The following is a 15,163-nucleotide window of genomic DNA, read 5'->3' as shown; positions in this document are numbered from 1 at the left end:
AGCTCAACACCAGCAACTGGAGCTGAGCTGGAGCCCCTGGGCTGTGAATTATCACGAGTACAAAGTTCCGTCCCTCAAGGACAAGTTTATGGTCTTTAAAATATGCTCAGTCGTGCACTTTTGCAGATGACCGCGAGGCCATACGTCTGTGGTGCAGAAGGCCTGCTCCTGCAATGGGAGCTCAATTACCATGCTGTTGATGATGCAGGAGTCAGAATCAAACGTGGATCTTCCTCTTACAGCTGTACAGTACAAATGGCTTTGTCCCTCTTGCTGGCAAACCAGGCTCTGGAACCTACCCAACAAGCAGAGCTGCCCCGCAAGGAGGCACCATATTCTACAGTCATCAAATTCCTCTTCTGTTCCTCTTGTAAACTAAGCCCCGGCACCCCAAGGCACCTCACCTGACCACCATCTTGACAGGGTACACGCCAATGCCCAGGCGCCGGTTCTCAGGGATGACATAAGAAATCCTGCCACTGCTGTTGCTGATCTCTGTGTCAAAGTAAACCCACTCTCCCGACGGCGGCTGGGTCATGATGTGAATGTCCACCTGGGAAGACAGCAAGGCTGGGTCAACAACAGCATCAAAGACGCAGGCGAGTAGAAGAGGCCAAGCACAGGGACCTTCCACCCAAGCCCCTTTGGACGGCAGCAGAGCTGGGTCCTGCTTCCACCCTCTGCACTTTACAGATCTGAGAAGCAACCCAAACATCAGGATGCTGGAATGAAACCCGGCCTCGGTGGTGAAGACCTCCCTGAGGAACACCGTTCCTGGCAGGAGGCACCACACAAGTCTGAGCTGGGGAACCTGGCCAAGACGCAAAGGGTCAGGATGCAAACCCTGTCAGGGACCAAAGAGCACCGACCAGCACCACCTCTGTCCCCGTCCCCCACGCTTTTCACCACACGGTGCGCAACCCCCATAGCAGACACAGTACCTTCTCTCCTGTGAGCGTGACCATATCTAATGGACCGTACATAAACCTTCCAGTTAAGGTCTGGGGCCCATCTTCATTAGCGATGGTGTCGTTTATCCTGTGGTTGGCTGTGACATTCTGCACAAGTCAAGAGGGGAAGGTGGGGGGGGCAGGGAATAAGGAAAGAAAAAAGTTTGCAGCGAGGGACAGCCTCACAGGGAAACGCCAAATATAACCGGACAAATTGGAGCGGGGGTTTCTCTGTGCCGTTTCCTCCCTCCACTCCACCCACAGCTCTCGGCTTTAGAAAAGAACTTGACCTGTGGCAGAGGTGAGACTCTGTGCCCCGCATCGATGGGGTGGATTTGAGTGTAAGTGGCTGAAGGGCCAATTTCAATGGCGGTTCGTACATGCAATTCTGATACTGTCTATTAACTCTTACACTTTAGATTTAAGAGGCAATACAAACAGCCGCCAGAGAAATTTGCTGACACTGTTTCAGCTCTAGCAGAGAATTGCTCTCTTTCGGGAATTGGAGACATTTCCTGGGAGCGAAGGGCATTTATTGAGCAGAGAACTTGCATTACTGGACTTTGCAAGACGTTCGGTCCCTTTCCCTGACCCACAGCCAATGCTTTCTGTATTTTCCATAGACTCAAGGCCAAGAGGAGACCTTGCTGGTACAGATCTTTCAGGTTGCTCTTTCACGACTACATGGGTAGGATATAATCACTAGTATATACCAGCAGTGCAACATGATCCTCCGTCTCTGCCATGGACAGACACAGCCGTGCCATGCTGGCCGCCTTCAGTGCCATTCTTGCAGCCCAAATTGACACCCCTCTAAACGACAGCACTCCCTCCTGCCACGAAGGCAGCCCCAAAACCACCCTCACCCGGAGCTTCACGTGTGTCCTCTTGCGGAGCCACTTCTCGCGGGGCTTGGAGGGGGTGAAGACAGACACCTCCTTCCCATCCAGCTCCAGAACGCTCGAGTTCTCGTGCCTCATCACCTGCGGGAGGACAGATCCCATCAAGATATCAGCCACTTGTGCAGTGACCCCCCCCTCCTCCTCCTGCCCACGCTGTTCTGCATCTCCCGAGCCAGCGCTGAGTAAGGACAACGCCTGGACAGAGACGGCCTGAGTTTGCCTGCTGGGCGTTTGGCTTGTCAGCTTGCAGGTTTTACAGGCTGCTCCCTTAATTGCAAGGACAAGTGGTCTCTTCTGAACTAGCAAAGCCTGCAGCCAGCGCTGACTTAATCCTGGCTGGGACGCAGGTTATTTACATTGTCAGGATGTACAAAACTGACTCAAACACAGCAGGACGAGCTCTGCGCTTAGATATCTGCGCTTTCTCCAGGCATTCATTAGTCCCTTCCCACGGCCTGCGAGGGACTGGTCTCCTCCTTTGAACACGAGTCTTCTGCCATTCTCATAACAGATCCAGCACCAGCTGCTCTGACCAGCCCCATGCCGACAGATGCCGTTCCTTCAGCTCATTTCTTATTTCTATTTAAACACATTTCAGACTGCTCTTGTCCCATAGCTTTTGCTCTTCTCATTGATTTGACCCCAGCGGAGGCACGCAGGGCTCCGACTCGGCCACGTGTGAGGCAGAGTCCAGGGTGTCTCTCCATCCTGACCTTGTCTCCGAGGTTGACAGAGCTCAAGCACTTTGTGGGGCTGGGATGTCACCGCACCAGTGCGAGGATCAAAGAAGGGGCAAGGTGATGCCCACCAGCCAGCCTTTGGGGGCAATTCCTGCCTGTCACCAGGGCATGGGCAGGGATGGAGAAGCAGGAACCTGGAGAGAGGAGGGTTAGATCCTACCTAGATTGCTCTTAAGCTCTAGAAGGGAAAAGGAAGAACAACACCCAAAGGCGAGGGGACATCTCAAAGACTGCTGTAAGACTGGGAGGTGACCCTGCACAGAGAACTCCGAAACTGGCAGTAGTCCTTAGTGACCATCCCACCAAAAAATTAAGAAGCCTCTTAAATGTGGGCTCTTTTACAAGGTCTTGAACATATTTTGTGTGGTCAGCAGCTCTCCAGCTGACCTAGGCTGTAGTGGTCTGACACAGGCCAGCTCGTGTCGCAGGGCTGAAGCTGTTTTTCTTCCAGGGAAATGGAAAAAGGACCCCAGGGAGGATGAGCTTGCTGGGGAGGGAGCTCATGGAAATCCAAAGTAAACAAAATAACAAGTTTTACTGAAAATTATTTAAATCAGGAATCTATTTTGAGTACTATTTGAGCTTTTTTTAACAAGATTTAATCTTTGGAGGCTAAAACTATTCAACAGCTTACTTTTACATTTTGTCCAGAGATGACTTTCAAAGGCAATTAGAAACAAGTCCTTATTAGGGGAAGAAGTGGCATGATGCTCTGGAAGGACAGCAAGAAGACAGGGGCTGAGAAAAACCCTGGTCTCAAGGCAGAGACGAATGAGTAGAGACAGGCACTGGGGAAGGGGGGGTGCCAGGCTACCCGGGCAGCCGCCGGCAGGCTTTGAACGGATGGAGAGGTACCTCAAGCCACAAGATATGAAGCACCACGCTGTGCTACAGACCCAGGTTTGGGCTGAATCCTGAGTAATTGGCTATTCCTTGAGTGGAGCATTTTGCGTACGAGACTGCCGTGACTGTTCCCACTCATGCACAATTATGGGTCGGTCTCAGCCCCGTGAGGCTGAGTTCGATGCGGGGCTGGGGTTTCACAGCAGCTGATCTGGCAAGGTGTGAGCAAGCACAGAGATGTCTCGCTGGGCTAGATACAGCCCGGGAAGAAAGGGTCTCACTGGATTATCGCTACCGCTCAGCTGCCACCAGCACTGACATCTCTGTTGTTTATGGTTCCCACACTATTTGGAAGATAGCACTGAAAGAAAGTTTGCCAACAGAATCATAAATAATTGAGAGCTGCAGTCGAGGAGGCTGGAAGAGAGCGGGGACGGCTTAACAGCTGAGCTAACACAAACCAAACCCAAGTGCCGAAGAGGGCAACACAATCCACAGAGTTGCTTTTAGTTTTGTGTTTTCCAATTCCATGCTCTAAGTACCGTTCTTGGGGGGTTCATACTTTGTAAGGCAAATAACTCCCCCTCATCCCCAAGGAACTGAAGGGAAAATATTTCTTTTAGGAAAAACACATTTTAAACAGTAAATGTCGGTCTCAGGCCAAATGTAGGTTGATAGAATCTGAGGTGTCAGACTCCAGACACCAGCAATCCCCATTTACCTAGCCCCAGGAGAACTGCTTTGTACCGGAGGAACAAGGACTAAATCCCAATGCGGTGACAACGGTCTGAATTCCTAGAGGAGACCACAATAACTTTGAAAATGGAGAACCAAACTCAGCCTATCAACTCATGTCAAATTCACACAAAACTTCTCCTTTGGTTTTATTGTATTTGGTGCTATTTTATTTGTACATCAAGAAATTTCCTTGAAGTTTCAGACTTGAGATCCAAACTCGCACACACAGAGAATGGCCCAGTTCAGGAAACAAGTGCCACTGACTTTTGCCACTGCAATCTGATAGGAAACAGTGCTGGGCTCATTCCATGGCTCCCTGGTAAGCCCCTCTGAAACCTCCTCCGATGATAAAACCCAGACTCAAACTAACCAGGTGTGACAGCACACATCTGTGAAGTTTGCATGTGTGCAGCTTCGCTAACAACACAGGTGAGGAACAAAAAGAAGGGGAAGAAAATGGATCTGCAGTGGCAAAGGGTATTTTTTCATCTGTATGCATCAATGAGAGTTATGGAAGGTACAGCGGAAAAAAGAAAAAGCCCAAAGTATTTTTCAGCCCAAGGGAGATCGGGGGAGGAAGGATGACTGTACCTGTCTCAGCAGGAAGGAGACGACGTCTGTGGACTCCCAGTAGCTTGCATGGAAGAGGTGCGGCAAAGCGACCGTTGGGAAAGCCGTCAGAGCATCAGGACAGTAGAGAGCGTAGTCAATCCTTTTGGTTCCCCACCATTTAGCAGCAACTAGAAGCAAAAGACTCGTTCAGACAAAGGGCATTCACATGCATGCGCAGGCTCCAGGCTCTGGCTCCTCACTCCAGGTACACGCCGGGAGGTTGCTCCCTGGCTGCTCGCACTGCTAAGAGGGAACAACCGCCCCAGGGCTCACTCTTTGCTCAAACCAAGGGAAGAACACACAGGGGCACCAGCACTTGAGCTCTCCTTTATTTAAGTAAATAGGAAGGCACTAGAGGGCAGGTATTAATTGGCCGTTAGTCCAGACCCTGGGGAAGGGGTCCAAGGCTCACGTGCAATGAGCCTGGGAATCCACGTGCCAAAACATAAGACGGAAACACATCTCCCTGGAGCTGTGGCAGGAAGGATGGGTGTGCTCTGCCCACCACAGTACATGCCCAGGCCATCTCCGGCCCCACTTCCAACTCCTTTAGCTTTCACCAAGGAATAGCATCCAGACATTGGCCACACTAAAGAGGATCTGAATACTGGGAGCCCACGCGAGATGCTAAAAGGCACCACAAGGCAGGGTATATGGCATGGGCTGCCAGGATTGGCAGTCCCCAACAAGTCCTTGTTGCCCTCCCAGGCTACCATGTTGCAGGCAACCGAGACATCCCGCCCAGCCTCCCCGGGAGCACAGCCTCTGCAGTGGCCAACAAGAAAAGTATCTGGGAGCGCCGGGACTTCATTGCATGGGGGACTGAAAAATACACTGGGATTTTGGGTGGGCAAGGTTACAGACCACGCAGAAGAGTTTCTCCCTTGGGGAGTCAACAACTCGCACACAAGTGTCCGACAGCCACCGTTCGCCCATGGGACACCACCACACTTCAACGCTGCCCTGAACTCTGCCCAACGCACACATCCTTTCCGACTCCCTAGCAATGAGCACATCTCAGCCCAAAGCCTCCCATCCCAAAGGCGTGGGCTGCTTTCCCAGCAGTGAGGAGTCCTCAACCCCCATGCACCCTGGCCTGGAAAAGTAGCCATGGAAAGAGAAGATGGATCAGATCAAGAGAGCAACAGGAGGAGCTGCGTTTGCATGCAGGTTGCAAGCTGGGGCTTTGACAAGGGTTCTCTCAAGCTTGTTTTTTCTCTGTGACAATGTTCGCTTTTTATGGACTTCCAGGAAAGCTGCCAGGTATAAAGTATGATCCAACAAACCCCCCTTGTTAAGGGAAATCTAGCTGGTGATAAGCACAGATGCTGAATTGAAAAAATGGGCCCACCAGCTCCTTCCAGAGACCTGCACAAAGCTCCCACCGCAGCAACATGCAGAGGGTTATAGCATCAGCACATCCCCATGGCCCAGCTCTGGCTGCGCTGAGTGCCCAGGCCACCCTCATCCTAATGGCCCTTGCTTTTCTGAAGAGCCATGGGAAGGAGGAGGAGGGCACTGATGGATCAACATGGCTTTTCCAGAGCACATAGGCACCCCTCGCAGCCATTTCTGACTCCCTGTCTTCCAAATTGGCAGCTCCTGGTCACGTCCCAACCTTTCATTTCTCATGCAAGTCCCCAGCTTGGATAATTTCAGGTTCTTTGTAGGAAGCAGACAGGATTTACTCTTCCATGCTCAAAAGACAGTGGTGGAGGCAGAAGCGTTGTCCCCACAGCTCTGCCCAGAAGAACTCCTGCTCTTGCCAAGTTGTTAGCCGTGTTATGATCGATCTTCGGAGCAAAGTGACAGAAATACTTGTTAAAATGCAATCAGAAATTGTAAGTGCCTCGGCGAAAGTGCATAGATCTGTTGTGAAGTTCTGTGACTATCGAACGAGAGAGGAGGTCGACCAGAGTGGGTCTCTCCAGAATACCTGTCTTGATGTCCAGGTCGGGTATCCGAAGAGCACAGTCTGCAGCCTGACTCCACAGCCCTTTGAGCTTTCTTCCCTTTGAAGGGATTTCAAGTTTATGCTGCCTACGTCTCTTGGATGAGGTTTGGGTAGGGGATTTGTGAGGGAGGGCAAGTTGGGACAGAAGGCTAAACCCTCTACAATGATTAAGGTGGTGTTTGGTTTCTAAAAGGAAAAATAAAATTAAAAAAAAAAAAGCAGAAATCACACTTATTATTATGGCACACACATGCCGCAGGCAACACCGGTTTCATCCTCCAGAAATCAATAGTGCAAGGGAAGCTGCACCCTAGGGAGGGCTCCCGGGAGGGAGCCATGGTTTTGCGGTGCCCCTCCGGACTCCCTCCAGCTCTCCCTGCAGGATAAGCACGGACCACGTCCAACCCTCAATGCCACGGCTTCACGTCACCACCGCGCTAATAAGGTCGAGTGCAAGAGCTGCAAAGCCAGAGCCAGGGTTCGGAGGACACGTCGGCACTCGGGAGGGCGAAGGAAGGGGCTGCGACAGCCCTTGGGGCAGGCTGCACACGGGGTCAGGGTGAGCGCGCAGCCCGCGCCGGGGCCGGACTCTTCCTCTCCGATCTCAGAAACAGGTTTCGATGGCTGTGAAGTGCATGGAGGAATAAATTGCACAAACCAGAAGCTAAATAATCGGGGAGAGCACGGGGAAAGCAAAGAGAGGCAAGCGTTGCGTGGGCCTGATCCTGCCGTCAGCTCACAGAGGCAGGATCCCTCCGTCGCGTCACGCTGGCCTTTAGGCTTCACCCCGGCGTAAACACTTCATAACGAACAACCACCGCCCCCTGCTTCCCACCCTGGCTGGCCGAGCTCAGCAGCTCTCCGTGGGTGTGAAACCAGCACAAAACAAACACCTTCTCCCCCAGGAGCCTTCTTCCCAAGCAGATTAATATTTAGCAAGCGCTTGGCAAGATGTCTTACCAGGACAAATATAAGAACGCACACCGGGAGCGCGGCGTCAGCTCTTGGATGCGCTTTGGGAAAGAAAACCTCGTTTGTCAGAGCGCAGGTAGTTTATTCCTGCTGCTGAGTGTTGCCTCAAACAGGGCAAGAAGTTAGAGCAGCCCCTGAGCAGTGCCCACAGACCTTCAGCAACTAACACTTGCCTCGGGGAGTGTTATTAACCTCAGCAATTAATTATGAAGTCAGTTGTTCATAGCCTTGTAGTCTAATGTGCCAGGAATCGAGTATCTCTAAATTTTTGCCACCTTCTGGGACAAGAGTTTGGGCTGAAGGTTTTTTGGTGTGGGTTTTTTTTGTTTTGTTTTTTTTTTTTTAAATTTGTTTAAAAAATAAAAACCCTTTTATTCCTCATTTGGCTCTGGGATATGGGTCATAACTGGTTGACTCTCTGAGCTGCCCTATGGGCTACAGAAGAGCTGAATTTCTAATGGCAAGTAATAAATAACCCAAACCTGTTCTTCCCTTTCAGCATTACAGAGGGGCTTACTCATCCCGAGTTGTGTGGACCACATTTAAGTGATCTGCATTAAGCCACATGCCACACCCTGCATTATCAATCTGGCAGTGCTGATCCCTACCAGTTCTGCACGACTTATCAAGGGCAGCGCAGAAACATCCCTTTAGATTAACACTCACCGGGCACAGCAGCCAAATGCTGCTCAGCGTTATCAATTATTATTATATTTCTTTGAACAACATCACCAGCACGGTCCAACATGCACGACACGGTGGTGGCCCCTGTATTATAATCAAATATATCATCTGTTCCTCCAGGGGATACGATAACACGTGGCACTGACTATGGCAAAACCGGGCAAAGGCAGAATAATTCCAACTTTTTGTTATTAATGGAAAGTATAACCCCAGACAGACAGAAGCTGCGTGGCTCTGGCCCGGTGCGTGGTGCTGAAAGAGCGGTGCGGCAGCGAGCGGTAGTCTCGGCGGGGGTGAAACACTTACTGTTGGCTATGTTGGAAGCAGTGTAACTGTCTGCCATTCCTGAGACCTGGCTGGCAATGCTGATCTCACTGGCTCTCCGGAAGCCCCTGAACTGAGGGGCTGAAATGGGGGTGGACAGGGACGCGCTTTCCATGAAGACGGCACCATGAGACTGAACAACATCTGCTACAAAGTTGAAACAGGGAAATCAAAATATTAGACCAACAGACAGAGGCTGGGCAAGATGAACTCGAGGGGAGGAAGGAGGCAAACAAGGCTGGTAGGTGCAAAAACCTTTCAGAACTGATTGGAATGGAAAAAAAAAAAAAAAAACAACAAACCAAAAAACATTTCATCGGAGCTTTGGTTTGAAAAGAAAGCAAACACCACAGCAGGCAAAGAGACATGTGGCTGGCGGAGCAGTCTTTGATTGAGAGAAGCAAAATAAGTAGCTCAAAAAACAAATTCAAAACCCCAAAGAAAAATCCAGGCAGACTTATTCAAGCAGCAATAACAGAAGCATGTGTCATACATACAGATGTGAATATACACAACTTTATATATTCACATTGAGACAAAATAACCAAGGTAAGGAGAACAACAAAAAACAATCTTAGAAAGGGGCTATTTGTTTTCTTGAAACATTTAGACTTAAATGAACATCTCCAAGATAGAAGCAGTAATGCAAAAAAAAAAAAAAAAAAAATCAAGAAAACATTTTCATGCCTGGCAGGGACTAAATTTGAACTTGTATTTTATTGCTAATGGATACAGCCGACACTCGTTAAACTGAAGTAAGGGCTATTGAAAGAAAGGAGTCTGGTGCTGAGCACTTACATCTCCAATCGGTGTTGGCGGATCAGGGAGCGCTCAGTCTCTGTGAAAACAGAGCTTCTTTTGTACAACGTGCAAGTCTGGATTTTTTAGATCCCAACCTGAGCTTTACCAAGTGTGGCCTAACCCTTTAGTACATAAATACAGAAAAGGAGGATTTAAAGTCATGCTCACATGGACCTTATATATGTATTGGAGGAAAATGGACCTCAAATGTTAAGGACTGGCAAACCGAGAGATGCTGAAAGTCACGATAAAATCTCTGCATTTCAGTTTTCCCCTGGAACAGTGGTAAGAGCATCTACACCTCTGTGGATGCTACGAGGCTGAATTAAGTGTCTCTGGGATATCCCAAGATCCTGCACTGCAGAGGGTTTGTAATGCCAGTACCAAGTGCTTCATAGCAGGCAGCACCAGCGTGACAGTATCATGCAAAAGCGAAGCTACTTACTATCGTTTTAACGTTGCCCATCTCTGCTGCACCTGAGGAGCAGCATCTGAACTTTACTGCCAGGTATCAGACAGGGCACAGGTTTGTGGCCAGCCAGGCAGTAGATGCCATGGGGAATGCGAGTACATTACTCCCACACAACTAACATCCTCCGCCTATTTCAGCCAGTTTAGACATCCTTGGATTCAGTCCCAGTATGCGGCTGACACAGGGCGTTGTTTTGGCAACTGGTTTATTTTAATATCGATCTTTTTTGCTTGGGGCTACTGATTTGCCTCCTCTGATCTCTCAGTTCACAGCAGCAGTGTCTGTGCCCACACAAATCCTGCTGCAGCAGAGGGAAAGGGAATGTATGAAGCAGAAAACGCGTAGCTAAGTGTCGGTAAAAGAGTTCTGTTCTCTGCAGGGAAAATCAGGCCACAAGCTGCTCTGTGTAAAAGCTTCGTGGACTGCAAGATCTGAGCCTTAGCGGGAGCCTGACCTGATGACGAGCTGCACACACTGCCCACGTTGCGCCTGAAAGGCCATTACCAGCATCACTTTCTCAGCACTTTCCTCCGCTTTTCACCTTGCCTTGAGCTGCTGGCTGTCAAGGCTGCTACCAGTATCCGCAACCCAGCCAGCCCCACTGGGCCAATACGGCTTTCTTACTGCAGAAAGCACCAGCACAAGCAAGAGGAGACAATTCAAGCGGAGGCTGTACTTGGAGAACGTGAGCCAAGCCAGGAGCTGCATTCAACCCCACAAAGGTCTCAAGGGTAAAGGGTCTCATTCCCATTGCTGCATGTCCTGGGACAACCCTCTCATCTCTTCCCCGGTTACCCCTTCCTCTCCTTTCCCTTGCCTGTACAGACTGTGAGATCCTTCTGCGCTTACGCACTTGTGTCACATCAAACGGGTGCCCCAACAAAGCTGTAACACAGACGATGACCATCAGCTTCCCTGAAGTTGGTCAGATGCAAGGAGAGGTGTGGCTTTGTCCGCGCTAGGAAAAATGCCAGGTTCAGGTTTAACTAACACCTACCAGTGAAGCCTGAACTTCTTCCTCTCCCTTAAATATAAAACCTCTGTGGCTTGAATTAGGAAGCAGCTGGAAGACACACTAACGAGTGTTACAGCAATGCTACACAGGAGAAAAGGCTGGGCCAAATGCGGTGCTGCCTGGGTTGATCATGGCTCCGGCTCCATTAGCATGTCTTCACTTGGCTCTGCCTGAATTTTATCTCCTTTTTCAAGAGCCCAGAAAGAGGAAAGTGAAGGAAGGAAGAAACAGTGGTATTTTGGGCTTGCTCTTTTTAGTCAATCTCGCTTTCCTGGGCCTGACTGGGGATTTTTGAATACAATGAAATTAAAGCAAAACCACCCAACCTCAACAGCCCTTCTAACACCATCCTAGCTAGTGTCACCAGAGGCGTAATTTTCGTTCCCATAAAAGCCTAAACTGTTCTAGCATTACTGAACTGCTCAGTTTAGTATCGCCCGTGTTGGTGGCAGGAGTCTGCTCTGCAGGGGATGAAGTGCCACCCGACAGCAGCGCTCCCGTGCTCCAGCCCACTCGGGTCACTCTCGTGTTTCTCCCTTTTCCCAAGCTACACACCCTCTGTCCCCGAAAAAGGACAGTTTCTAAGAAAAACGAGGGCCAGGAAAAGTCAGGGCAAGAAGCATGGACAGAAAACCTGTTTTATGCATTACTGCCCCTTCAGCCGAGCTTCCTCGACCCCAAAGCTGCAGTGACAGCGACTTCCAGATAAAACCCTGGGATCTGACTTGCAGGAAAAAAAAAACCCCTAACAACATATTTCCTAAACTCTGTGTATGCTTTGCACCAAATCCCTTGTGCAGCACCGCTCTTGCAATTTTGAAACCACGGGGGCTTTCTTGGGGAGTGCAGCGACCAGGTTGGGATGTCACAGATGCTGCCACGCCAGCACAAACTGACCCCAGCACCTGCAACCGCTCCTGCTCCCAAAGGGAGCAGTCTAAAGTCTTCTGCATTGCAGAGGTGGCATCCCCAGCCGCAACTCAGGTCCTGACAATCGCAGGGAGGTTTTTCAGACAAGCACTTCGAGCCCAGGGGGAAGTCGGATGGCTGGACCAGGCCCAGCAGTAGCAAGACTTCCATCAAGATTAGCTGTTCCTTTACGTTGCTAGTTACGGACAGAGGTGCCCCCGGTTTACTGCGCTGGCTGAAGCGTACATTGTACCATGTCCGAGGGCAGACTTTATCAGAACGAGGAAGCTTCAGGAAGAGGAGACCTGGCTCAAGCGGTGCCCTGAGCACCCTCTCGCCCAGCAAAGGACCTGCCGCTGCTTGAACTGTGGCACGCACACGTCAGGCCAGTGCAGTGAACTGAGATTTAACTGCACTTCCAGAAGAGGTGACATAAGAAGCAAAATCCCTTTTTTTTTTTCCCTACCTATGGATCTTTAATACTCATTTCAGTGCCGTGCCTTTTAATTTATGGACTCGTTTGTCAACGCTCTTACTAATTGTTTCCCACTAAGTGAACGGCACTGGGCCATCCTCCTAATGTACTGCTGGCACTGCGTTAAGTCCTTGGGGTATCTGAATGGCAGATTTCAATATGTGCTCTTTGCAGGCTGAGCTGTGGCACCGAAGCGAGAAATACGGAAAGCAATCGAAAATACGTAAAGTTCAATAACAATAAAAAATAAAAAAATAGAAAAGCCAGCCAGCTGCTCAGCACAGGCCAGACCCTGCTTTCACTGGAGTCACTGGTCAGTGCTGGGCACTCTGTAGTCGCTACCCTGAGATCAAGAGCAACATCGATTTCTGTTGTCCGTAAGTTTTTATGATTCTGGCAATTTCCTGTAGTCCAGTGGCTGAACTGGAATTCAGCACTTGCTACAGTCAAGCCAAGCACTGCTTGGCCACGCTGTGCTCTTGACACACAATGTAAAGAGCAGAGAGGCTTCTAAAAGCTGTGTCCTGACAGCAGGAAGTATCAGATGACAGCTAAATGGCATTTCATCAGTGACCTCCAAAGTGATTAATTAATAGTACCAGATCCTTTCTCTCTGCGTTGCTACAGAACATCACAGCACAGGCAACATGGCAACTGCATACCTAAAAATCATCTACATCTTCAAAAGACAAAGGGAGAGACTATCCGGAATAGTCAGCAATGTTGCCATCCTGTATGACCACATAATGTACTGGACTGCTCATAAACAGCAAGGGTCAGCTTGTTAAAGACAACAAGGCAGCAGAACCAAGCTCTCAATGCAAAACACTGAGAAAGGGGTGAGAATGGGTAAGTATGACACACAGGGAAGAAAAAACTAAACCAAAGTCAAGTCTCATTAAAATCGCAGATGTAGCACCAGCCACAACCAGAACAAATGAGGCCATGCAGCATTTATGATGGAAAATAAGGCAAACCAAATGCATCAAACTTTGCTTTTAAGGCTGAAATTAATTTTAAAAAGCCAACGCATATAGCCACCTTGGGGTCTGAAAGCCTCAGTCACTGTATTCAGCAGAGCCACAAGGAGTGTCCGAACACAAAATACTCAAATGGACAAAATCTGGTCTGACGCAGACGCCGATTAGGCTTCTGGCCACGGTGCAGCGTGGCTGACTGCTGGGGAGTCGCACACTGCAGACAACCAACCCTCTCCCAGGGGATCCCACGCACGGTGTGTACTGCGTGAGCAGGGCCACCCAGGGACTCTGTCTTTCCGTGCCAAAGCCTCTTTCCAGCAGCACAGCCACCACAGATGGAAAAAAGTAAGTACATGGCAGCAGTCTCCCATTCTAGCATCAACACCAGAATGGGACAGAGTTTGTAATCCCAAGTTGTTCTTTTCATGGTGGATCTCCCAGACCCAAGCATAATCCCAAGCGGTTATTTCATGTGGCACAGCCTGAGACACAGCATGAAGATTTCAACTCCAGGAGGCAAAAGTATGATCTCCAAAAAGCACCCCAAGTACCCAACACCATAGACAATACAAAAGTGTAGATTACACACACTCAGCAAAACCAGCACTTTTATTGGAAACATCTTGCCAATTCAGTACGGGAACGGGGATACTTGTTTCCATGAAGCTGTCCTGGTGCTGGAGAGCACCCAGAGGGCTACTTTCCATGAGGAGGATGGGATTGTTCTGGATTGTCTCAACTAGAAGCAGATGGGGAAAAAAACAAAACAAAACAAAACAGAAGGACAAAGAACAACAGACATGCGGCCACAAAGTGTTAACATACAAACAGTTACAACTGAGCACTTCAACTATGAGTCTTCAATGAAGAGACAACCTTCAAATAGAGTAAAGAAACAAAACATGGGTGACTTCCCAAATAGACCCACATCAGAGAGATTAACTGGTAGCAGAGAAGAGCACAATGATGGCATTTCAACACAAAAGAAAAGGGAATCCTCTTAACCAGCTTCTCCAATGAGCCAAATCCATAAATACCCAGCAGATCCAGAGAAATCTTTTTACTAGGAGGGAAAAAAAGTATGCTGTAAGGGGAGAGTGACTTGAATCAGACTCACAGCCTACACAGTGCAAAGCACAGGAGTAAGCAGGGATGTGAATTTGATTTCACTCTGCAAGTTGGTTGTAATGAAACAGGGACCCAACATTTAGTACAGATGGGAAACAAAAAAAACAACAAAAAAAGGTCTAAGGGGCTTTCTGAATTGTGGACTTCAAAAAAAGCTAGCTATCTGCATGAGGGAATATGCACAAGTAGTGTTACAGAAGGTTTTGTACATAACTAATTATAATTGAGCACCTGAATTTTACGTGATCACCAAATCACACAGCTTAATTACAGCAGCAATTAACTTTTCTGGAGTGCCCTACAGTGAACACTAACTTCAGTAGTGGCTTTGCAAAGCATGGTTAGAACAGTCCTTCTGGGTAATGTGTAAATCGTAACACTGAAATTTTGACTCTAATGGAAAGGAATAGCCTGTTAGTTCATGATAAGCAAATGAAGAGGCTTTGTCGTACATGAGAAGAGAATTTAAAGCTGCTTTTTTGTCAGTTTTATTCATCAAGGCAGAAGAGCATCTCTTAAAATAACAAGGCTCAAACCTGGAGAGAGTTTCGAAAACACTCTAGCCTTCTCATAGTTGAGCTAATTGCTGTTTAACTCCTCTCCACTATATAGCAAGTGTCTCTCTAAACACAGCAAACTCAAAGGTCTAGGGAGGCACAGCAAA

General features: G+C 49.0%; 1 protein-coding gene across 4 annotated transcripts in view; it reads right to left on the bottom strand.

Moving 5' to 3' along the window:
* PITPNM2 (phosphatidylinositol transfer protein membrane associated 2) overlaps nt 1-15,163 on the bottom strand; it is a 139,927-nt gene that overhangs the window by 4,496 nt on the left and 120,268 nt on the right. For 2 of the 4 annotated variants that reach the window (XM_050906731.1, XM_050906732.1), the window contains 5 exons: nt 8,702-8,866; nt 4,765-4,913; nt 1,817-1,933; nt 942-1,058; nt 405-553 (listed from right to left, as the gene is read on the bottom strand). In XM_050906731.1, the coding sequence (XP_050762688.1) occupies nt 405-553; nt 942-1,058; nt 1,817-1,933; nt 4,765-4,913; nt 8,702-8,866 (697 nt within the window). Of the gene's footprint in view, nt 1-404; nt 554-941; nt 1,059-1,816; nt 1,934-4,764; nt 4,914-6,721; nt 6,926-8,701; nt 8,867-13,960; nt 14,111-15,163 lie in introns of all 4 variants that reach the window. The other 2 variants (XM_050906730.1, XM_050906733.1) reach the window with 2 other exon arrangements.

The sequence above is a fragment of the Gymnogyps californianus genome, chromosome 16 (assembly GCF_018139145.2).
Source record: "Gymnogyps californianus isolate 813 chromosome 16, ASM1813914v2, whole genome shotgun sequence".
NCBI lineage: Eukaryota > Metazoa > Chordata > Aves > Accipitriformes > Cathartidae > Gymnogyps > Gymnogyps californianus.
This window is presented reverse-complemented; position numbering and strand designations above follow the sequence as displayed.